Source organism: Macrotis lagotis, chromosome 7 (genome assembly GCF_037893015.1).
Source record: "Macrotis lagotis isolate mMagLag1 chromosome 7, bilby.v1.9.chrom.fasta, whole genome shotgun sequence".
Lineage (NCBI taxonomy): Eukaryota > Metazoa > Chordata > Mammalia > Peramelemorphia > Peramelidae > Macrotis > Macrotis lagotis.
In genome coordinates, this window is record NC_133664.1 from 60,529,860 (window position 1) to 60,556,210 (window position 26,351).

A 26,351-nucleotide genomic window follows, 5' to 3' on the forward strand; every position below is an offset into this window, starting at 1 on the left:
ATCTTCTCAAATTAAGCATGTTCAAAACAAAATTATTAGTTTTAGTTTTGTTGCCCCCCCCCAACTCCCTTTTTCTTCTGAGAATAACACTATTTTTCTAGGCTCTCAACCTTCTAATTTCAGTTCCTAGCTCTCACTTGTCCCACAAACACAGTTAGCATTAAATAGTGTGATTTACATCTTTTACAGTCTGTCTTCCAACTTCCATATTCAATTGAATATTTTGCCTTTGGAGTTATTAATGATCTTTTCCAATGGCAGATGTGGTAGTCTTTTTTAAATCCGAGTACCTCTTAACCTGCTTGCTGCATTTGGCCCTTCTGTTCATCGTCTTTTCCTGTCTCCCCTGCCTCTGTGGTTTCCTTCTTACTTGTCTGACCACTTAGTTTTCATGTTTGATTTTTGTTCCTCAAGATTTTATCCTTGGCTCTCTTCTCTTCTCCCCCTTTGTGTTCTCTGGGCATCACTGATCTAGTGGAGTTAATTGTCATCTCTGTAAGGATGTCCCCCAGAACTGGAACATGTGGCCATGACTCTCCACTTAGCTTTGCTTTTAGCCATGAATCACCAACTACCATGGCATTATTTTAAGCTCAATTCCTGGAGATTTCTTTAACTCATCTTATCCAAAAGAGAATTCACCATCTTTTTTTTCCAAACCATTCTAGCTTCTGCAGTGATTCAAGTGCTGGCCCAGGAGTCACCAAGGACTTAGTTCAAATGGGTCCTCAGGAGTTGACCCCCCTTGCTCTACCTTAACCTCCAGGGCTGTTGTAAGCAATCCAGGTGGATTTTTATAAAGCAAGGGAGTACTGTGTAGACACTTGATAAAGCCTTCCTTCCCTCCCTTCCTTCCTTTTTATCTTCTCTGTTAAAGACATCACCTTCCTTCCTATCTGCCAAATAACGAGCATTTTCTTGAATTTTCTCACCCCACTTAGCTGATCAGTTGCCCTGGTTTGCCCTTTCTCCTTTCACAGCCACTCTTGTAGCTGACCCCTCCTCACCAACTCCCTCCTTGATCTCCCTGCCTCAAGTTTCTCTCCTCCGGCCCCTTTCTAGCCCCTCCACAGCTTCCTGTGGTTATCTCTAAGATCCCTCCCCAGTCCAGGGCCACTGCCCCTCCCCCTTCCTCATTTTAGAGGCAGCTGAATCCTTGGCCAGAAGTTCCCATTGTGCCTCCTCTCCTCCCTTCTGGATTCCTTATGATTATGTGTCTTCATGCTACCTCAAGCCGTTCTGGAGCTGCCCTCCCAAACTAGCTACTTTGCATGTATTTTGATTTATTCAGTTCATCATCATGTTGGCATATACCAATCTCTGTACATATTTCCTCCTTTATTAGAACAGAAGCTCTTTGCAAATTGGAATTGCCGTGTTTTTTGTCCTTGTATGCCAGGTGCCCCCTTGTATGCCAGGTGCCCCCTTGCTGGCGTTCAGGCCTCTTCTGTTCCCACATGCCAGCTCCACCGAGTCGTGCTGTCCTGATTGGTTTCCTGATGTCTTATGTCTCTCTCAACTTGCCCCATATCTCCCACATTGATGCCAAAATGATTTTCTTCAGGCAGTTTAGATTGCTTCACTCTACTCTTCAATAAACTGCAATAGCTCCCTATTTCTTATTTTATATATATATATATATATTATTATTATTATTATTATTTTTAGTTTTTGCAAGGCAAATGGGGTTAAGTGGCTTGCCCAAGGCCACACAGCTAGGTAATTATTAAGTGTCTGAGACCGGATTTGAACCCAGGTACTCCTTACGCCAAGGCCAGGCCGGTGCTTTTTCCACTACGCCACCTAGCTGCCCCATTATTATATATATTATTCCTCTCACTATATAGTCTTCCTACTATTTCATCTTCCTTCTCTTTGCATTTCTTTTCCCAATTTTTCTAGTTGATTTTTAGAATTCTTTTTGAGCTCTTTCAAGAAGTCTCTTTGGACTGGAGACCATATTCATATTCCCTGCTCAGGGAATACTTTACATATAGTGCTTTTCTGCCAGCCTCTTCTGAGATGGTCCTGTGATTTTGCTTAGCTCCATAGTAATTTTCTATCTTCACAACTTTTATCTGAATTTTCTTACTCATTTTGAGCTCTGGTTCTGGGTCACAGGGGAGCTGTCCCAAGCTTCTTGTGTCAGGGAGGGATCTGCTCGCAGACCTCCCTTGCTCATTGGGTAATGCTAGCTGAGGCCATCCAGCCCAGTAGTGCAGGCTGCACAGGGGGTCTGGGGTACCTGTGTTGGAGCCCTCCCTGTTGGCCTGCTGTGCCATTAGCCCACTGAGGTGAGACCCAGGGTCCTCAGCCGTAGGTCTATGCTGTGACTGAGAGTCTCCGGCTGGCCTCCTCTGCACCCCGCCTGTGCTGGGCCATGCTCCCCCTCCATCTTAGCCACACGGACCCTTTCTCTTAAGCTGGAAAATGCTCACTCTGTTTTTGTGTAGGTTCTGTCGCTCTAGAATCCATTCAGAGGTTTGATTAATGTAGTTTCCAAGGGAAGCTCACGCCTGCTCTCTTCTATCTTGACTGCTTTCTCGCTGTCCATTTCCTATGGCTGGGGGGCACTGCTTCCCCATTTGCACCTCTTGGACTCCTTTTTCTTTAGGACCACAGATCAAGCAAGCATCATCTTCCATGTGAAGCTGTTGTTGACCCTTAATAGTGATTTCCATAAGCTTCCTTTGATTTTTTTTTTGTGTGTGTGTGTTCATTCTGTATCGATGGATGTACTTAGGTCCATATATATTGTGTGTGTGTGTATGTGTATATATATATATATATACACATACACACACACACATAAAGAAGACCATGTTTTTCTTAATGATATGTAAACTCCTTGAGAGCAAAGACTACATTTCTGTCCCTGCATTCCCATTACCCAGCACAATGCCTGAAACAGCTATTTGTTAATTGAATTATTTTTTTTTCTTGCCTAAAACAATGCAGAATTTCATGAATGGATAAAATAACCATTTTGCTATTGGTATTATTAATATTCTTAACTCGCCACATTTGTGGCTTTGAATCTTGTCGACTTCTATTATTACCTGGGGAATTTCATAGAGTGTACATCTAGGTTATTCATTTGTACTCTTCAGTGGTATTCTAGAATTAGCTGAGATATCTTAATTGAAGATATTGTTTGGGATATTATGCAGTGAATGTAAATTTTATTGACATGATTAGGCATGTTATTGCTCTTGAGAAGCTTAGAATTTAATTGGGGAGAAAAGACTAGATTTATTAAAAAATGGAGATATTCAGATAAATAGTTACTTGAGTGTTAAAATACTGGTTATATTTTACTTGGTTTTCAGTATGGATTCTGTTGTAGCATCTCTAATTATATCTTTTGTGTGTGTCACTTTCATACTAAATGCTTAAGAAATATTTGAAAAAATATTATTCAGTGTTTGAGTAAAGATAGAAAAAAGTTTAAATATAATAAGTTGCAGGAAGGTATACTTGTTCAAATGAAAACTACAGATTGTTTGAAAATGAGCTTAGGTATAGTTATCTAAAAATAGCCTCTTAGTGTGGACATATAGATAGAAATAATAAGTGATTCATGATTGATGTGACTAGTCATGGTAAGTTTATATAACTACCTTTTTTAAATGAATGATAGATATTAGATCTTTTAGGGTCATCTGGTCCTACCCTTTGATCAAGAACTATCTCCTATGAAAAAATAATTATCCAAAAAAGCTCCTGCATTTTTAGGGGATATTTTAAAAAGGTCTTTCCTATAATCAGATGGGGGGAAAGGTAGTGGTAGGAGTTATATGACTCTAGTCCTCTTTTCTTCTTCCCTCCCCTAATAAAGCTCTTTTCCTCTTTATTTTATATCACCTTCTGGTAATTTTCTCTCAATTAGATGGGGTGGATGCTCAGATTGACAAAGACTAGCCCAAGGAGACAGAACTACATGGGGGGGGGCATAGAATTTCCAGTCTTCCAAACTAGTCCTTTTATCTTGGGCATTGATCTGATTTTTAAGTATAAGTGGGCTGCTACTCTTTCAGTATTGGTATAAAATGAGATACTACTGAATCATGCAGCAGCTACCAGAAAGTTTTACTAAGTCGTCGCATGACCTGGACTCTCTGGATTCTCTTTAAGGACATGGTCCAACGTCGCCCCAGTGGACACAGGCCCTAGCCCCTTCCCTTGTTCCTCACCTTCTTTAAACTAGTCCTGAGTGCAGGTGGAGGGACTCCAGTGACAGGGGACAATCCTACAAGTTGGAAGGGGCCAGACTCCACACGGTGGAGCCTTTGTATGCTTTTAAATGATCAGGAAGCCATGCCAACACAGCCAGCAGCTACCAGTAAGCTTTGTCAGCCTAGGCATCGATTGAGGCTTAGCCCTCTGTGCCTACTAATCAAGTTCCTGGTATGGCTTCATTGCCTTTCAGATGGGAAGCCAGCTTGGAGGGAGAGGGGGCAACTGGATAGTGGTCCTATCAACTTTTTCTGAAGGAAGAGATCACAAACCCTTTTAGCAGAGAGAACCATCTCCTTTGAGGGTTTGTTTGTTTTTAATCCTTTCTCTTAAATAAAGAATTCTTCCTCTTTTGAAATTCTTTCCAACTCTATCCTTATACTTTACAACATGAGGCTTTCATTATATCCCCTGATAATCACCAACCCTTAACTCGTGGGACATGTCCCAAATTTCTACTGTCCTCTCCTCCATTAAGTCAAATGATTCTTTTGAAGAATGCAGCAAATGCTAGGTGTGATTTTGACACTTGATTAAAAAATGTCAACTGTTATTACTTAGCATTAGATGACTGTGCTTATATTTTAGAATTGTATTAATTAAAATGAATATTAGTTTGGTGAAATATATATAGGTCAATAGTAAAGTTACTAGATTGACCTTCTTGGTCTTTTTTTCCTATTCTTTATCTGCTCTCCTACAAACACTCTCTTTATCTTGACTTCAGGAATTCCTAATACATAGATTTTCCTGCCGCCCCCCCCCCCCCCATGAATGACTGGGGTTCTTGGGTATTTTCTATAAAGAGTAGATGTAGGCTGATTATGAACACTTAAAAGCAAAAATATGAACTACTGCTATCTTACGTATTTCATTTAGATAATTTTCAAATGGTATTACCACATCCTGCTAGGCATTCTCGCTTATGGACAGAATGCCAGATTTTGGTGTTTATAAGGAGGTTCCAATTCTGCCTCTGGTCCAATAGTCCCCCAGGTCCTCATGAGTAGCTCCTTAAGACTTGATCAAACCACCACCTGCAATAGCAGGAGCTCTGTCACTGCAAAGTAGAAGCAATATCATTTTTAAAATTCTGTAATACTTGATGTGGAACAAAAACAAACAGTGAAGACCCTGCTGTTTGGTTTTATTACCTTTCATATTACTAATCAGTAAACATTTATGAAGCACCTGACGTTCCAGGCACTGGCAGGAAACTGTCTGTGGTGTTTGGTATGTGCTGAGACATGGGATTTTGGGTTTTGGTTGTTTTTTTTTTTTGTCGTAGTGATACATGCTAACATTTTTGAATTGTTAATACCACAGGTGTTCTTAGACACTAATATGTACATTCACAAATAATATTAAATTATTTATGTAATTGTTAATAGAAAGTTGAAGACATTTCTCTTCTTTCCTCGGCATAGCATTTTTTTTTTTGGTAGGGCATTACAACTTTTATCTACATTTTCCTGATGAGAAAACTGAGGTAAAGAGAATTAGGTAATTTGCCCTAATCTAATACTGAATATTGCATTTAGTATAAGCCCTGTAAGATTAATTTAGGGATGAATAAGAAAACTCCAAAAATATTTTCTCTTCTCCTGAATGAAATAGTTATTTACTTAAATCTCTTTATGACATGACTTTAAATTCCACTAGCTAGAATTTGAAATACTTATGTTGTCACTTTTATTCAAATACTTAATATAAGGTTACATATTTAAATTATCTTACAAATCTTGCAAATTAATATTTTTCTGATTATTAGTTTTGTACATATTTTAGTTTTTGTGATCATAAAGTTCTTAAATGTTTGTATATTTTTTGAGAATCCTTTGGTGTTATTCATAGTAATTTGAATATTAATTGGATAGGTAAATTGCAACCTAAATACTTATGATATATGTGTGTGTGTGCTTAAGATCCCTTATACTTTCAATTAGAGAAGTTATTCTCCTTTCCAGAGATATTATGTAAGTCTTGATATAGACTGATAAAATTATTTTAACAGTTAGGATAATTGTATAATTATATAAAGGAAAAGATGCTGTAAATCTTGGCTTTATGATTCCTAGTTGTCAATCACATAGTCCTTTCACAACACACACACACACACACACACACACACACAGAACTTATAGGGGTTAGACACCCTTAAGTTGAACTCATTTAACTTTTTTTTGGGTGGGGTGAAGGAAAGGTACGTGTGCATATGTGTACGTAGTTGGCGTGTAGATTTAGTGTTTGTGTGGATTTGTGTGTATCTCACCACTTTATAATCACTCCTCTCCAGGGCAGTTTGTGCCAAAGATCCCACTGACTGCATCGACTCAGGAAGTGACAGTGCTCGAGAGCCTGGCTCGGTTTTGCTTTTTTGGGTTTTTTTTTTCCCTATGTAGCATCCTTTAGCAGTAAAGCGTGGTCACCCCAGTAATAGGAGTAAAGGGACAAATGAGAGGACTATTCCTCTCTAAGTAGTTTTGTCTCTTTTAATTAAGTGAAGAGTCCTCTGTTGATATCTTTTTTATCACTGGACAAAGTCTCACATGAGCATTTTGAATGTGCATTTCTCTCATTTCATTCTTTATATAAAGTCTATTTTAATTACTCTCTGGTTACTTCCAGGCTGAATTAAGCAAAAATCTCATCTCTTCTCATTCATTATGGTGGTGGGCTTGGGGGATGGGGAAGAGGCAATGAAGAGGAATTTACAGCCAGAGGGAAAATTCCATGTAACATGTGACTCTAGGAGAAGAACAAAGAAATCTTAGTTGCTGGTAATCCAGGATTCCTTCAAATTAAAATCTTTACTGTTTCTCCCCTGGTCTAATTCCAGTAAGATTGGTCTCTTATAAAAAGGATCGCCCGGCTGGGCCGAGAGGCCGCTGCATGATTTTTCACAGCACGGCCTGCTGAGACAGCTGCACCTCTGTTCGCCCACCAGCCACTGCTTCCTGCCTTCTCCAGGAGCTTATTTCGCCTGGCTTATCTGGTGCTGCTGTAGCAACCATCAGTCTCCAGGCAACTGAGGCACATTGACCTCTGGCTTGAACTGAGTGGAAAGCTCCTTCAATTTAGCTGCCAGAGACAATAGAAATGGGGTGGAATGTGGAAAATGTGACATTTTTTAGCTTCTTTCTGTGTGTAAGGACACAAAAATATTTAGAAGCAATTGAATATTTAGGAATAACTTCAAAGATTATGGATGCAGTGAATGGTGAATCTTCAATTCAGAACTACAAACTTTATTTCTGATCTAGCTTTCATAAAGAATATAGTGTATAATAAGCTTCAGTCACTTCATTCTGCAGTGTTTTGTTTTATTTGGAACTTCATTGAGGGTAAATTATTTGGAATTAAGATATCAATACCTTCTGTAACCAGGTAAACATAAAATGAATGAATAGTATCCAACAACAATTTTGGAATTTCTCATCCAGTAGTTAAGATGATTAGTACACCATTGCAAATGTTTTTTGTTTGTTTTTGAAAAACTTGTTAAATTTAAATACTGTTTCCTTACATTTTTACTGCTTAATGAGGGCAGTAATTCTTAGTAGCTGGCCTGATGCCAGCAGGTTAGAAATTCAGAGGTCATTCTTGATCTTTGTGCTCTGGGTTTAAAGAAAAACAGACAAGCTTCTGTTTGGTATCTTTGCCACTATTAGAAATGTTAGTGGGCAAACTGCTAAGGGGAGGGAAGGGAGGGGGGAGTGGCCAGTGGAATTTAAATAGGCTGGAGTGATTGGTGCAGGGGGGACCTTTCCTCAGAAAAGAACCCAGAAGGCATTAAAAAGATTTTAGTGAGCAATTCTTGAGTCTGATGGCCAAAAATGAAAAAAATAAAGAAAAGGAAAATGTCATAGCTCTTCAAGAACTGTTTTAAGAGCTCACTTTCAAAACTTAAACGTTAAATATACTTGTTACACTTGTTTTTAAACATTTAAACTTTAATGATTAATTTAAGCCCTGCAACTTCATTACATATTAGTAAACCAGTAATATGGTTGCAATTATAACAATTACAGTTTCATATTATTGGAGGATAGAGCAGCTTCTGTCTTTGTGTTTTTTAATGATTTGATTTGCCCTTGTTGTACAGTGGATAGAGGTATAAATTAGTTTCTGTAGGTGTGCCATTAATTTTTCATTTTGCCTTTCAAATCCCACTGTGTTTCCCAGTTATATTCATTCTTGCCTGTCTTAGAGAACAGGCAAGTGCTTTTGTTTGGAGGGTTTTTAAAAAAAATTAAAGAACTGAAGATTAATTTTTTTAAAATGCTTCTATAAGGAGCTCTTCTGGATTTTGCTTTTAGATAGAATTTTGATATCTGTATACCTGTAATTTGCATATATGTTAAAGTAATCCATATCACCTATCTTCTCTATGTGTTACTATCAAAACAAAGATAGGTTTCCCATGTTCAAAATCTTTAGGATGAAGGAAATTTAGAGGTTTACCTGAAGGTTATAGACATAACCTTCAAAGAGAGTTTCTATGGTAGAATTTTTGGTTCTTAAGCTAAGCTTTCTTACGTTTATGGTGAGACTTGTATTACATTGTTCTTTGTACCTTTTATGTTTTAGTAGATATTGGAGTGGTTTATACATTCCTGCCATTTTATTTTTAGATAGAGTGATTTAAGAAACTATTTAATCCTATATTTATTAAGGCATCTTTACTAATTGAACTATTTTAAACTTCGATAAAATATGTAAAATCTTGGGATTGTTTATATTAACTTTTACTAGGAATATTTTAATAGTAATTTTCATAATAGTATTTAAATATGCTGAAATTACAAAATAATAACTATCAGTAAGAATAATGCCATCCTAAGCAAATTACTATGAAAGGAAAACAGTATTAGATTATATTGTTTCACTTATCTTGGATATAATGTTAATTATTGCTTTAAGCAATAACTTAGTTGACACAGTGTAAATGGATGATATTGAGTTCTCAGAAATAGCCCATTAGGAAATTAAAAGTATTTTCCTTCTTCTTCTAAGGATGGAGTTATGTCAGATAATTTTATTACAAGTGAATTAAGATATTTCTGTTTTCCTTCCAAAATCTCACACATGTGAATCAAAACCAATTTTTTTTTATATTTGGAATTATCCTTTTTGAAGAAAGCATTTTCAAATTATAAAAATAAACATATGATAGTTTGTGGTGTCAGTGGTTTGCTTAGCATCTGATTTTACTTATACTTTGTGTTGCTTTGGAAAAAACTTGACAATTCCATGGTGATAATTTTTTCAAAATTAAAAAACCCTATATTTGGTTAGCTTTGTTATAAATGTACTTTTAAAATTAGTTTTCTGAGGATGTTAATTTTTGAGTCTCTTCTAACAGGTAAAATCATTTGTTCAAAGTTCATTTTAGCTCTAACTCTTAAAACATATACTCTCCTATTAATATTTTAAACACCTAGCTTCTTGAAGGTAAGTTTAAAATTATTTTTATTGTCTGTTTTCATGTACCATATACATATATTATAGTTGACATATATGTGCTCATAATTCTGACTTGACTTGTAGGAAATATTTGATCAGTTCCAGGAAAGAATAATATGAAATTCCTCTGCTATGAGTAAACTTGTCTGTTTTACAGATAGAAACCCTAGTATTAGGAAGAAGGAATGATTCTTAGCTCCACATTCACTCCTAAATATTATAAACTTTGCCAGAACATTCTTGTGCTAACGTGTTATCATTGACTTAAAAATTAAAAGGAAAGAAGTGTGCTGATTAGAAATAAACTGATTAAGAATCTGTTCTGGAATTGGTTGTTAGACCCCTTCCTGTTGTCCTATCATGAATGAAGGAGTTCAGTAATGGTTTAACTACAATTAAATCCCTCCCCCTTCTTTATGGAAGCTCAACTGTGGGCATTTCAGCATTAGCCTAAACAATGGTTTTGAATATGTTAAGCCCCTAACAATTAGGGAGCAGTTTGGGGCATTGAATAATGTGGAATGATGCAATTGAACCTGACAGCTTCAACAGTCAGCCTACTCATGGGACCTGAAAGTTGTTCACACTTGGTTTCATCTCTCATCACACGCTGAGTATTAAAACCTTACTGGTGGGGAGCTGAAACAGACAGAAATGGGGCCTGTTAGCAGAAAATATTTCAGAGTATCAAACCTGAAAAGACCAAGGGAATGGGTAGGGTTGGGTATTGTCACATGTGTTCTTGTTTCTCAGAGACCATTTGTAATGTAATTTATATCTAAATGAATAGAGCTTTACAATAATTGTATTTCAGAAACATGTCTCATTTTTTTTATTTGAACATTTTCCATGAAAATTTTTTCTGGCCCACATAAAAGTTTTATTTACTAAATTTATGAACAAAAAGTTCTGCCATTTAAAATCACCTGTTCTTTTGTAATACTATTTCTGCAAAATCATTTGAAGATAATATTTTTTTTTTGCTTTGACATATTACTTCAGCTCATAAGGGAAATGAATGTTACTTTCATTTTACTTAATACTTAGTTCAAGATGTTCCCCACATTTCCTATTTCCAAATTACTCTTAAATTAGCGGGGCATGTGATTTGTTTGTTTGTTTTGGGAAAGTAGGTAATTTGAGCTTTGCTCTTCTATTCTTCTTGTGAGAGTTGAGAGTTCTTTTAAAAAAATAAAAGATTTTAATTAGGAAATGGAAATATCTTTGGCAGGGTTTCTAAAGACCATTATATTAGACATGTGTGAGTTGGTTATTAAGTTCTGATGAAAAAAGCCTACAGTTTTTAAAGTCAGTTCTGCATTTTAAAACTTGTTTAAATCCTTTGACCATAATGTGAATGGACAGGATGATTATGCATTTTTAATAAATGCTTGCTGCAGCCTGTTTGTACAATGATTATAGTATGATGTTCCTAGTTCACCTCTAAATACTTTCCTAAAAGGGAAATTTTAGTATACCTAAGGTGCCTTCAACCGTCTTGTATGTACCTTCTCTCTGTCATTACCTCTGTTAGTCCAAGTGAAAAGAAAACAATACTTCATTTTAAGACTCAGTTCAGAACTTAGGTAGTCTCATGTAATGTGACTTTACTCCTAAGGAAGGTGAGCAGAATATCCCCAAATTCTCTTAATTTAATTTATATTACAGTTAAACTTTTCATGAAACATATGTATGGGACTGTAAAAAAAGATTTAAAATTTTGGAAATGAAATACCAGTTGAGCAAAAGTTAAAACTGAAATATTTTATATCATGCCAATAGTTATGATCTGTTATGCCAATCTACTTAGTAAACTTAATTTCTTTAATGTCTTCTATTTCTAGTTTGTGTACCTCCTTGAAAAAGACTTATTAAGCTTTAAGCATATTTAGCAGTAAGTTCATCCAGATTTGCTTAGGAAAATCAGTGTTTTGTCTCAGTTACCTAATATGTTTCATCTAAACATGTGTTGAGTCTGCCATGATAATTCAGTTATTTACAGCAATCAGAAAAGTTTTACTGCCTTGATCTGCATGTTTGTCTAGCAGAAATTGCACTTAATTAGATTCCCAATAAATTATGAAAATCAAAATAGTAGAACTTAGTATCAGAACTAAAAAGCGTTGCATGGTCAGCAGTGATTAGCTTCTCATTCCCAGGCTTAAATTGCCTTTCTGAAAGTATGAATATTTGGAACCTAAAATGCAGAACTCTATTTTAGCAGTTTAAAATGTTCAAATTTGCAAAAATACCATACATTAATTTGGTAGATTATTTAAGTTTTAGTAGGTAGCCTGCTGATTTTAGGGCAAAAAAACCTAGCTCTTTAGAGAAAGCAATTGGTTTTCTTTACAAACTCTTTCAGGCCCCAGAACAGAGGCAGAGTGGTGGTATGTGTGGAAAGAACTGACTAGGGGTCAGGAAAGCTTGGTTCTAGACCCTGGAAGGACTCTGACATTGAGTAGATTGTTTAACTTTTGTACTAATTTCTTCATCTGTAAAAGAGGATATCTGAAAATCTGTGTTCCCAGAGAATTGCCATTTCTTTGAAAAACGAAAGGTGAAGAAGACATAAGAAAACTAATACTTCTTTGACTTAAGCCATCTTTGTTGGCAACAAGGTTTTATATATATATATTTATATATATATATATATATATATATATATATATGAGAGAGAGAGAGAGAGAGAGAGAGAGAATCTATTGAGTCATCCTGCCCTCATCTTAGTAAAAGTAGGCTATTCTAGCCCCACAGAATCTTTATCCCTAACCTCTCCCTCTGCCTACCCTCCTACCCCTCCTCCCATCATTCCATATGCCCCTTTCCTTCCTCTGGTGCTGCCACATCCCCATTGCAGGCCGCCCCTGTCATCACATTCTCCTGGTTGTTTTCTCTTCCTATCCCAAGCCATCTTCCACTCTGCTGTCAGAGTGATCTAGCTAAATAACTGGGTTCTGACTCCGGGGGATCCCTGTTGCCTTCAGGATCAAAGAATATATCCTCTGTCTGGCATTCAAAGACCTTCCTAACCTGGGTCACCCAGCCCCCTATCTTCCAGTCTTCTTACACCCTCCTCTTTCTAATCTGGAGTCCTTTGGCATCCTTCTTGCTGGTGGTCTGCAATGCTTTTCTCCTGGCCTTCTGCTGAGATTCCACCTTCCAAAGGATCCCCTGGAATACCAGGATCTTCCCTCTGAAGATTATTTCTTGTTTATCTTTACTGTGGCTCCTTGTCCATGGTTGTTTGCCTGTCGGATCCCCCTTTAGATGGGAGTTGCTTGAGGGCAGGGGCTGGGGCTGGCCTTGACCTTGTACAAGGCTAGCACCTGTCAGGCTTTGGACACAAATAGATGTAGTTTTGCGATATCTACATCTTCATTTTGTTCCCTCTTTTTTTTTTTTTTTGGCAGTGAAGTAGAGAACTCTGGCTAGCAGGATTAGCCGTCTGCTATTGGAAAAATGGTATCCGTTTGTGCAGAGGGTTTGTCACCCTGGGAGTCTACCAGTCACTGGACTGTTTAGATCTTGTTTACCTGTACCTACTATTCTTTTGTTTTTCCATTGGGGTACGATTAGTAATCAAATGTAAGCTGCTATTCAGAATATTTTCCTTGGGTATATGTAGGGTTTCCTTTGTATTTTGGTACAACATATTCCAGTCCTTCCTTACCTTTCATTTATGAATTGTTCCCTGTGATCCAAAATACTACTACCAAATCCTTGATAAATGAACTATATCTTCCTGTTAACCTGCAGGATAAGAGGGAGCCCTCTATTTTCCTTGACTACTCCTTCCCACACTCTGTGTATACATTTTGCCTATTTAAGGGTGACAAAAAGAACTAGACTGGGGATTCTTATCCATTTCTTCCTTTATGGATTCCTCAGAATAATGCTTTTAAATACATAAAATAAGATACATACAATTATCAAATTATTTTTAAAACAGCTTCATAGATTGCAGATTAAAAACCTCTGAATTAGAGTTTTGCTGTGAGTTCTCAGGATACTTGTAATTTAAAGTATGATATTGCAAAAACCATATCAAACATAGCTGTTTTAGGTATGGCCCAGCTGGAGAAGCATCTGTACCTTCTAAAATAGAGGAACCATAATTAGAATCCAGATCTGCTGACTCCCCTGTTGTGGTCGTCTTCTTATTTACTAGTGTAATTTTGACCTTTATGATAGATACAATTAGTTCCAAGCTGCCACCCAGGTGAAGGCAGGACTAAAGTGGAGCAAACTGAGATTGTATGAAATTTTGCTGTCTGTGAGGTAGGTCTGAAAACCCTGGGAACAATTGATCTCTTAGACACAATCTGGGCTGCTTAAATCTTCTGTTTGCTTTTAGCCTATGACTTAGATAAACCAATTGTTCATGCTCCTAGTTTACTTTAACTGGCACTATCCAAAAGAGATTTGTCCTTTGGGTTTTGGATATTTCTTATTCACATCTTCTTTATACCAAAATGCCTATATCCTTTATAATTCCCCATTGTTTCTTTACCTTCAGTTTTTTAAATGAGCTTTTTCCTCTTTCCCTAATCCTTAAGTTTTTCAATTCAGAATAGTTGGTTCAGCAAGTTGCCTGTCTTAGTGCTGAAATAATGGGAATTGTTATTCTTCTTTTACTTATTATTCCCACTAATTCCATTAGCCCAACACAGATATTTTAGAATCTTCCTTTTTTAAAAAAAACCAAGCAAACAAACCATTTTCTATTCCAGTCCAAAGTCTTCAGGAACTTTAGATTGTCCCTGCAATTCCTAAACAGCTCTTTCAGCATATTTTAGAATTACTGGTCAAAAAATGACAGGTAGCTCGAAGTCCATTGAAATAGAAAAAAATTAAGGCAAAGAGTCTGGTATTGACAAGCTCTCCAGTTAAACACTATTCAGTAGATATATGGAATTAACACAAAAAAAAAATAATTTTAATTGAAAAGAGAAAAAAGCAGGGATATGTTTTCTTTTTAAAGGGTACTTTTTTAGGTAGGCTAATACTCATGATTTTAAAATCTATAGATTTTTTTCTGAATAGATCTTTTTTAGTTGTAGTGTTTAACAACACAGTAAAGCCTCAATACATTTGGAACTCTTGAAGAGCAAATGATTCTCCAAGTGATTTTTTTTAATTCAGCTGTATCTCTTTAATTACCACTATTTAGAAATTTTAATGGAAATTTTTTAAAAAATATATTACACATTTTAACCTTTTCTTGATCTTAATCAATATCACACTGTGGCACCGTTGTGTGTCCTACAGTCATGTTCTCAGACATATAAAGATGTTTAAGACTTTCTTTTTGTTATCTCCTATCTCAATTGTCTCAGATGATGGGTTTTGGGGTTTATTTTATTTTGTTTTTGTTCTGGCTCTTGCGATTTTCTTTTTCTTTTTCTTCCATTCTTTGCCATTTCTTGTTCCTGTGTATGTGCTCACCTGTAGCACAACCCTTAACTGTCTTTGATAGTCTGAAAACCTGAAGACTTAACTTAGAATTCTTTTGAAAAGCAAAAATAGGTAGTTCCAGAGGAGTGAGAACTCGGGGCCCCAAGAGTGGGCACTTTTGTGTGACTGCCCAAAGGCCTCCATTGCCTAGCCCTAGTGTGCAGTATTCTGATTCGATAGGTAGGACTGTATTTTGGGTTATGTGATATTTATTAGGAATTGTATTCTGTTTGGCTTATTCTAGAGGAATATTTGTTGATGTCCAATAGAATGTTCTTGTTTTGGAATTTTTATCTCTTTTTTTGAGGCTACTAATTTATTGTTAAACAAGACTTATATTATGAACTTAATAAATTCTTATGCAAATCTTCAATTAAGAGGACAAATAAAACAAGGAATTGACAGATTGAACTTAAAGCTACATGAAATCGTGAACTATCAGTTATACAGTGTGGAACAATAAAAACCATGAACTGGATTCTGCCTTGTTGAAAGCATTCCTGTGAATTATAAAAGTCCATTTATCATACTTAATAAGTTGGCCAGGAGCCAAAATGTAATGGCCGGGTACCACTTCTTCCAGAAATACCATTTCTAACCCTGAACAGTTTTGCTTGTAATAACTGCTTGTGTTGCTTAGTCTCAGGTGCATGGTCATAAGCATTACTCTGGACCATGTGTTTTGGAAATCATTTTTAGATATCTTCTTTTTCCTGTTTTTACACTTCTATATATAATATTCTGTTTTTATAGATCAGTTGTATGAAAAGAATATTTTTTGTGCCAGTTTGGATTTTGTGTCCGAATGAATTCTTTTGAATGAATGTGATGGTGTCCTTTCCAAATGTAGCATTTTAAGGCTGTAGTATTCTTCGAAAGGGAAGAAGGCATTTTTATTACATTGGATTATGCAAGACTTTGGCCGGCCTCCTTTGCTTCATCTGTTGAAGGGTTCATTTTCGCTTGTTTGGCACAAGTCCCGGGAGAGGCCTTCAGAATTGTGGTTAGCAACATGAATGAATTACAAACTTTGGACGAGCTCTTCAGTAAGTCGAGCTGGCCAGCTGCCAAGAAGACAGTGCCTTATATGGGGTCAGGGCAACTCGGCGATTCGTCGAGTCCTGCATTGTATAGAAAACATACTTGGGATGCCTGTTTGCTTTCTTTTAAAATAAAAACAAAACAAAACAAAACAAAAAACCCACCAGACTTCTAAGTCTATCAAAATAGGAAGTAACAAAATACTGTGCAGGTTTTACTAATGACAGAGTAAAGCAGAGGAAATATGGCCTGTGAGGCTAAATGTGGAGCTGGAAGTGAGACCTTTTGACCTCCTCAGTCGGCTTGTGATGGAAGGGACCCAGGCATTTGTGAGACATCTGTTGTCTACCTGCCCTTATTTTGTAAATGCTTTAATAAGATTAAATAATTAGGAGGAGAACCACACGATCACCATGCCCCTGAGTTCTGGCATTGCCAACATACTTTCAAACTGGAAGCAACAGAATTCATGTTCCACCTTGCACATGTCATTCATTTTAAAAATATTACTCAAAATTTGCAAAGAGCATTACAAGAATCAAAAATTTGAGAAAGTAGAATTAAACTCCTCCTGTCTAATCTCTTTTATTAGAATTTACTAGCTCTTTGATGCTTTTTTAGACATTTACTCTTTTAACTATTGTATCAGTGAGGCAGAATACCTGGTGACTAGATTTGTTTGAAAAAGCTAAAAAAGCAATAACAAGTGAAAGCTGTCAAAATACAAGTTATTTATCTTTGTGTTTTTTTTCCATTTAGGCAAATCCCCTGTCTGGATCTTCCTTAAGTCTAGCTCCATCCCATATGTATGGCAATAGGTTAAATCCAAATTCAGCCATGGCAACTCTTATAGCTCACTCAGAAAACAGTCAAACAGGTAAGTTTCAAGAAATACTGAAATTCTCCCTAATCTGTCTTTAAAACTAACTAATTTTGTCAAGTCTAGGAGTAGAGTCCCTAAAGGGTGAGGTTCCCCCCCCCCCCCAAAGAATCACAGTTGGAAGTAAATGCTCTGCTGTGCCGCAGAATAGCCATGTGCATTTTTTACTGTCTGAAATGTAAATGTTTAAGCAGAGCCATCAGCAGGCAGGAATGCAGCAGCGTCTCCTGTGACTTCTGTGATTGATGTGTTCAGTTCTCAGTTCTGCGCAATGAAAGTAACATAACACGGGGGCTTCTCTGTGAACGGCCTAAACCTTTATTTGCATAATTCATGAAATTGCATTACACAAACTTGGTTTTTAAAAAAAATCCTGTTAGAGAACTTCTACAATGTTTAGTAATCCTGTGAATATTTACCAGTTGACATTTTGTAGCATTTTCCTCTTCTCCTGTTTTAATGAGCCACTGGATTTGCTTTGTTTCATTCCTTCCTTAAGGATTTGTTGACATGTCCAAGTAGTCATGCCTGTTTGGGGGAAGGGAATGGGTTTAGCAGTTTACCAAGAATGGATCAGTCATGTCTCTGCCCTCTAAGGGGTCAAAGGACAACCCTGAAGGGGGCCAAAGTGGGTTGGTATTTAACTGAGAGGCCATCGGGAAAATGGTCCGTTTCAGCTTTACCAATGGAAAGGATTTTGTGTTAGCTAACAAAGTAGAATCTGAATGTATATCTTATTTTCTTGTTTACCAAAATTTTTATAATAATTTGAAAAGCAAAAAAAATCCAAAAAACCAGATATCCAGGCAATATTAAATTCTGATCTAAATATTCACATTGGACACATTGAGGGTCACTATAAAGTATTAGGTGTTTTATGACTTGTTTTGGGATGCAAAGTGTTAAAAAATACAAAGCATCAGGATTTGCTGTGATAAGCATACAGATGAGCTGTCCACAGCTGTGATTCATTACTTTCACCGTAGAAATTAAAAGTGGCTGAGGGGAGGGTACTGCAAATGCAAACCACGCTTCCGTGCTGTAAAATTGAAAGGAATGAAAGAACTGAACATAATCCATGGCCTTCTCCACCCACAGAAACGTGTAGGGACAACGCCTTACACGCTACAGTTCAGCAATTTTAAACTAGCAACATATTAGGTCTTTTACCTTTGTTGTAGCAACTGCAGAGATAGTGCTTAACGTCTAATGTATGTTTTAAGGAAAAATCAGAGCAGCAGCTTAAAACCTCTTATCTAGTGAGAGTCACTTTATCAGCTATGAAATATTTACACTGCAGATCCAGATCTTGGAGACAATAGCCGCAGCCTTGTTGGCAGGGGAAGCTCACCCAGAGGAAGTCTCTCACCACGGTAAGCATTATTTACACTATAGAGTGAAGGCAAAGGAAACATTCTGAGGTCTGGAAACTTCTTTATCTCTTATCAGTAGCATATACATATGTGAGACCATAAAGAATTATGTAGATAAATGACATGTCCAGACAGACAAGAAAAGTGGTTTTAAATTTATGTGGATGTTAATTTAAACACATATGATTATGTTAGCAAGTTAAAAGGAATATCTTCTCTTAAGCTTATAATTGCTTTTAGTTTGCCTGTTTTTATCATTTATATTTTTTTGATGATAATATCTAATCTTTTCAGTTTTTTAAATTTACTGTTTCTGTTATAAAATATGTAGTTATAAAAATCACTTACTGCACTAGATTAACATGAAGAAAGACTTTTTGGGGAAATTGAACTTATTTCTCATACAGAGTAAAAGATACAGAGAAAAAATTGATTTTAAAAGAAATTTCTAGTTGAACCTGTTCGGATACAGATATTTGTTTCTAGCCCAAATCATCTTGTGAACTTAATGCTAATATATCAAATCATATTTATCAGAAGATAAAAGATTTTCAAATAAAAATTTTATTAAATTCTCTCATACATTTTATGTAAAGTGCTTCATATAAATATGTAAGATTATCTCTATCCCCTAAACCTAGAACATGCTTGGAAATCTTGCAAAAATCTTTAAATTATATTATCAAATATTCAGAATCTGGCTATGTTAGAAACTGCTTGTTTCAGAGTCTTGAAAAACTGTGCCTCTATTTTGCCTCTGACTTGCTTAACAATCCCAGGAGATTATACCACTCTTGAGTTGCAGGAGAGGTACCCTCCTACTTTGATGGAGGGAATTTCCTTCCTGGGAGCTCCCTCTACCAATGAAATGACAGTTCCAAACTAAAGGAAAGGGGGAATATGTAACGAAAGGAATGCTACACTGGAATCAGGAAGTTTGGAACTCCACCCCAGTCTCAGACATGATCTAGTGGTCACTTCAACTCCCTCTGCCTCCATTTCCTCATTTGTCAGGTGGATTTAATTAACCTACCTTCCAAACTTGATGAAGGGATCAGATGAAGCAGTAATAGTAAAATGTTTTGTAAAGTTTAAAAAAGGTTTATCCACATACTCACTATTTCTTTTGAGCTCTGTGTTGGAACAGCTGGTTAGATTCCTTAGCCTTTCACTAGCAACTAGTGACAGGGCTTTTTGGACCTCCACAGACTACAGCCTGTGAACCAACTCTGTAGTCAGCCACCTGTTTTTGTTCAGCCTGAGAGCTAAGGATTTTGTTTCACATTTTTAAATAAAGTTTTATTTTATTTAAAAATGTAAGAAGAAAATACGACCTCAGACACTTTATAATTACCTATCTGTGTGGCCTTGGGCAAGCCACTTAACCCCCATTGCCTTGCAAAAAACCTAAAAAAAAAAAAAGTAAGAAGAAAATAAAAACCAAACCATTGGACCATACCAAGTTTATTTACATATGATTGATAATTTAAGGTTCATTCCAGTCCTATGATTAGTTTTTAAAGCCTGTTGATTCTCTGCTGAAGAACCTGTGGTCTCAGTGATGTAGATATTCCCTTTGTGTTGATAGATTGCAGCCTATCCACAGTGAGAGTTTACATATTAGCAATATATATTAGCACAAGTGTGGCATCTTTTCTGTATAATTTTATTGATTATTTGAAAGTCTATAGTAGTTGTACATTTTAGGGTCAAATATCTGTCCTCTGAGGAGCCTCTACCCACCCAGTTATACTGATAAGACTTTATAGAATTGAAGAGAATGAGCTTAGTAATACTAGGGTGTATGTCATTTTGGGAGCAAAAAAAAAAAAAACCTTTCCTTAGTGGTGCTCGACCCTCTAACTTGCTACTCAAAGATCCATATTGCAGTTCAATTTTCTGTCTTTATCCTTATAATATAGAATTTGAATTAAAACATAAACCATAATCATTTCAATAACTTCTGAGAGTATATATATCGTAAATAAATGACTGATTTTTTCATTCTTTTAAGGAGTTAGATGTTTTGATTTTCTATTCATTCGTGAAAAAAGACAGAAAAGTTAAAGCTTGAGGTTGGGCGGAGCAAGGTTGACTAGCCCTTACATTCAGGAGGATCTTGAATTACTTACCTCAATTATTCTTACAGCTCTTCTGACCTTGCACTCTTTCTGCTCTTTCCTCTTACCTCGTTTCTGATTAATTCTACCCATTGAGGCTAGGAATTTGGAGAAGAGGATCTCTCTGAATCCATTCTAGGTACTCCTACTCTGTCTGCATTGGACTATAAATGAAATTTTAATGAAGACTTAGATAAGTGATTAAATCAGAACTCTCTAGTAATGTCAAACTTTAATCCAAAATTGTAAACTCAACCCTTATTAATTTTGAAGCATAAACTTTTGGTAAAATAGTTAGCATTAGTCATACCACTTAATCATCTATGAATTACTAGTGATAATGATCATTGAATATATAAACGTCAATTATTTTTCTTAGGTTTTCTTGGGTAAATGTTAAGATTTTTTTAACTATGCTTTTTTAGGAACACTTTAGTAAGTCTGTTAAATTTTAGTTTTACTTTTTTTAGCTCCATAATCCACAGTTTCAAATAATTTACTCTGCCCAATTGGACCCACTGGAGTTTTGTTCTTTGGAAATCAGGAAATTTAGATATTCAGTGGAAAATTGATCTTCCTAGTCTTACCTCCAGGGTTATTGTTAATGTTGGGAATACAATCTTTGGTCAAAGTTTTAATGTACTTTAAAAAATTGTTTTGTTCATTTGTTTATAAGTTGAAAAATTGAGGCGTTTCCCAGCTCCATGTTCTACAAACACATTTATATTAGCAGAGTCCCAAATCTAAGATGTTTTGAGCTCTATCCAAACTCTGATACTTATGCTTCCTGTGTGACCTTGGACAAATCACCTTCCTCCATGCTTCATTTTTTCATATTTAAAGTAAGGAAATTGGACTATATGACTTTTGAGGTTCTTTCCAGCTTTTAAAACATATGATCAGTCTTGCTTTTATGCATGTATGCATAACACTTCTGGTTTTTCTAATTAGCTACATGCCCTAGTTAGATGATAGAATAATAAAGTTTCTTTTTGGTATGTTGTTAGCTACCTTTCTTTTAAATCTCAGAACATAATGAAAGTAATTGGATCTGGTGCACTCAATTGGATCTCATAAATTATTTTTAAAAAGTCTCTTTACTTCATACAATTGTTTTGTAAGTATGTTAATTTAAATAATTTACTTATAACTTATTTAATTAAAGTTAATTACTATCTGGAATATATACTCTATAAATTTATTGGAAATATCATTTGTCATTCCATAGATTGAAATTGTTTTGAAGTCTTATATAGAAAAATGACAAAAATCCATTTGAATACTCAACCTAAATAAAAGTCTGATACTTTTTATTCATGTCTAGCAAATCTAAAAAGTAAGCTAGCATTTAAAATGTTAAAGAAGACTTCTAAACTGCAATAAACCCTTTTATTTTTTCCATTTTGGACAATATTTTCATACATACATATATATATATATATATATATAATATATATATAATAAAATTTACCCTCAGCCTTGATTTTTCCTAAATTTGTATAATATTTGAATGTTTTAATTCTTCATCCCATTATGGTACTTTATTTTAAATATATACACATATTTCTTAACTCCTCAGGTACCTCTAGTTGTGAAATTCTTCAGTTTTTTAAATTTATCAAGAGTAGAATTTGGTGAGATAGGTGAATAATTTCTTTTTTAATTCTACAGAACTTGAAGCTAAACTGGAAAATATTTTGGTCTTTCCCACTATGTTGGTTAAAGGGCTGTACAGGTTTAAGGTTTCAACTTTTTTGTTTTGGAATCTTTTCATTTCAGAGATTATATGCTGTATGTCTATAACTTATATTGGAATAGTTTTTAATTTTGTTCCAAATATGCTAACCTAATGTTAAATTTGAAGGGGCAAGATTTACCACTAAATTTTTGGTTTGATTTTTGTCTCAGAGACAAATAGTATAAGCAGCTCAGTATTGGAAATAATGGATGTTTAGACAGAAGGGGTTGAATAAAACCAGGTAAGAAACCTTATAGTGGACCTTTCCTTGCAAGTATTTCCCTTCTTTTTAATGTCTGATTTGTAATATTTTCAACAGCTCCCCTGTCAACAGCCTACAGATCCGCTATGATCAATCGGGCAACAGCAGCTTGGACACCCTGCCCCCTGTAGCTGCTAGCATAGAGCAGCTTTTGGAGAGGCAATGGAGTGAAGGGCAGCAGTTTTTGCTAGAACAGGGCACCCCTAGTGACAGTAAGTATTCCTTTTCTTTTATTTGAATAGCTGCTGTGTTTAAAGCTATAGTTGCTAAAGAGTTTAATAAACTGCATGTTAATTTAGCACTACTAAATAAATTATTATATTAAATATTGATCATTATTGACTTTTTTGCTCTCCACTTTTTTGTTTTAAATTGCAATGACTATATCTTACTATATTATTTTAAGGAAAAATAACCTGTCTTTTAGGGAGTTCATTTAAGGCTTTTTAACATTTTTTTTCAATTTCTGTTATTTATCAGGACCCAAAAGTTAGTGATGTAAAATAATAATAATAATAATAATAATAATAATAATAATAATAATAATAATAATAATAATTTCAGATGGTTTTTTTTAACTGAGAAGATAGAGTTGTAGGTATAGATTTAAAGAAAAAAAATTAGAAGTTTCATGATTTGGGAGAAGGTTTAAACCTCTTTGCTTTGTTTCATTGAAAAAGCTATCTTGCTTGGTGTTAGTGAGCCAAGTGCTATCTAGTTGGTATTTTTATGAATGGTATCCTGACAAAAATGCTAATTGTGAGGAAATTCATGCCGGGATAATCCTTTAAACATGATAGCTGGAGGACAGGTTTAGCTTAGTCTTATTGCATCTCATTTGGGCTCACTGAGGGTTCCTTTGTATGTTCTTGAAGAGGAGGGATAAAAGTTAAATCCTTGGGAAATGACCAGATGTGCCTGTACCAGGAGAGTTGTGTCTGCAGTAGGCCCAGAGGTCACCGTAAACAAATACAACTTTTTAATAACATAGACATTTAAAAGTGGCCATCACTGGGGCCCAACAGCAGCGCTCTCTGGGTTGCCAATTGGGAGATCCAAGTTCTGGAATGGAGACAGAATTTGAGGTAATGGGCAGGGTGGAAGCCGACAGTTTAGAACAGGATGCACTTTATCTCTGGAGGGTGGTTGCGGTGCAGACACAGTGCTCCCTGCTGGGGGATCCCGAGATCAACATGGGGAGCAGCTGGACTAGGAGGCCCCCAGCCAGGTAGAGAGAGTAATACAGAGTAATTGAAAATAAATAAATAACTTGGTATACTGGATTTGTGGGAGAGGATTTTGTGCATTGAAAAGAAAATTTCTTTTTAAAAGTATCCTTAATGAAAAATCATATGTGTATGAAAGCCAGTCTTTATTTTTATCTAAACTCTTATCTTTCAACATTTTTATTTTGATTTGTGAATAATATGTAAAGGACATGGTTCCCATTCTTTCAAAAGTATGTTTATATTCATAGAAATATAAATTAGGTACCCCAAAATAAAAATTCATTTTCCTTCACTTCTGCCTCAAATAAATTAGACAAAATGCACAAGTAGCATCCATCTTGTTTTATTTGCCATTCTACATTTTATATAGAACTAAAATTACTGATCTTCTTAATGCTTGACTTTTACAATCATTAATGTACATGAAGTAGTAGAATATTTTTACTTTCAAATAATGAAATAAATTATGGACAAGTTTCTAAAAGTGAAAGTGTGCCACAGTGCAGTAATTCCAGAAAAGGGAAGGTGATTAGTTCAGAGATAGTCAATAGTAACACTGTTTATAATATTGAAATACTGGAATCAATCCAGACAGTAGAGAAATGGCTAAGGAAACCATGCAGTATGAATTTGATCAAGTACTCTCTTTCTATTAGAAATGATAGGCATCAGACCATCCATCCTTCTATGGAAATTTGTGTGTATAACTGTAATGGGAAAAGAGCAGACTATCAAATAGTGTGGTCAGAATAGAAGATGTCTGGGTGGGTCAACAGGAACCCAGGTCCAGCCAGTGGAGAGAACTCCATGAAGTTCATATTTTTCATGTAAATTGACTTGAACTTCTAAAGCCACCCATTCATTGGCCATTTGGTGGCTAGTTCTAGGAATGCTGAAGTCCTTACACCAGCTCCAAGTAGAGAATCGAAGATTAGAAGAGCAGATTAAGAATTTGACTGCGAAAAAGGAACGTCTCCAATTACTGAACGCTCAGCTCTCTGTCCCCTTCCCCACCCTGACCACCAATCCTAGTCCATCTCATCAAGTCCATGCATTTTCTGCACAAACTGGTAAGGAGGAAGAATTATTTTTTTATGCATATTAAAAATGTTGATTATATTTTCAAAGTTCCCCCTCCTTGTCAAGCAACTTTGAATTAAATTGAGGGGGGGTAGAGCGTGCCTGCATGTGTGTGGGGAGGTATTTATTTTCGTCATTCATATTTTTCCACTTGGGGGTTGGGACTGGGGAAGGGTGACCCCTTGTTTCACTTTCTGAGATGCTGACCTGTGTGGTGGAGGGAGCATTCTCACTGGAAATTTCTCATGTTGGTAAACTCAAGGTAGCTAGATTTTAACATGTTTGATTTTGTATCCTTGTTCAGCCAGCAATTGTTGATTATGTCACTTTTGCTTGAACTTTTACTGCCATTTTGCCAGTAGTTTAACAAGAAAATCTGGTTGTGTTTTTTCTCTTTTATTAGCTCCGACTGCAGATTCCTTAAACAGCAGTAAGAGTCCCCATCTAGGAAACAGCTTTTTACCTGATAGTTCTCTTCCTGTACTAAATCAGGTAATTTTAGTCTAGGTTTTTCTGCTGCATGTGTGTGGGAGCTTTGTGCTCCTCTGGACCTTCGCATTGCCATGCTCTCTTCTGCCTGCTCCTGGTTGTTCAGCTCTCTGTCTTCCTACATAGGACCTGACCTCCAGTGGACAGAGCACCAGCAGCTCCTCGGCCCTCTCCACTCCGCCTCCTGCCGGGCAAAGTCCAGCTCAACCAGGCTCTGGAGTGGCTGGGGTTCAGCAGGTCAATGGGGTGACCGTGGGGGCGCTGACCGGGGGCATGCAGACGGTGACCTCCACCATTCCTGCTGTGGGTGGGATAATTGGAGCCCTGCCAGGTAACCAGCTTGCAATCAACGGAATTGTGGGAGCTTTAAATGGCGTCATCCAGACCCCCGTCACAATCTCACAGAACCCAACTTCCCTGACACACACCACTGTGCCACCCAGCGCCACCCATCCACTGCCGACCACACTGAACAACAGGTGAGAAGCAGACAGGAGTTGTGCAGGGGCTTCCTCACTCAAGGTGGCCTTGGCGTTTCCAAGGTTTTTACAGGAAGACCTGAATTATTCCCCCCCCCCCCCATGTTTTTTCTTTAATATAGTTTTGTAAAATGAATTCTTTGTATTTGAGATATATACAACATTTTCAAAACAAATTAATCCAGATGTTTAAAATGAAATTAGTGAATAACGACAGAGTGGCACATTTTTATTTGTAAAAATTGTTATTTAAAAAAAAACAAGGCAGACTGTCTTTTGTTTTCTTCACTAGAATGAAAAGTTTAGTTTGCTAGGTTTTTTATTTTAATTATTTTTTCATGTATGATATATAGTTTTATTTTAAAAGTTTATTATTTGTATTTTCATATCATTTGGCTAAATTTATAAATTCTGGAGAAAAGTAATATTATGATGGAGTTAGTTATTCCTTGAATAGATTGTCTTTTAAAAAGAAAATTGAGTGTATTTGATTACTTTTTT

The 26,351-nt window shown here is 36.1% G+C and overlaps 1 protein-coding gene across 6 annotated transcripts in view; it reads left to right on the forward strand.

The window, feature by feature from the left end:
* The window catches only part of MLLT10 (MLLT10 histone lysine methyltransferase DOT1L cofactor), a 250,852-nt gene that overhangs the window by 213,656 nt on the left and 10,845 nt on the right, over positions 1-26,351 (forward strand). For all 6 annotated transcript variants that reach the window (XM_074192967.1, XM_074192969.1, XM_074192970.1 and 3 more), the window contains 6 exons: positions 16,960-17,077; positions 18,381-18,453; positions 22,631-22,785; positions 24,684-24,872; positions 25,286-25,374; positions 25,498-25,850. In XM_074192967.1, the coding sequence (XP_074049068.1) occupies positions 16,960-17,077; positions 18,381-18,453; positions 22,631-22,785; positions 24,684-24,872; positions 25,286-25,374; positions 25,498-25,850 (977 nt within the window). The remainder of the gene's footprint in view (positions 1-16,959; positions 17,078-18,380; positions 18,454-22,630; positions 22,786-24,683; positions 24,873-25,285; positions 25,375-25,497; positions 25,851-26,351) is intronic.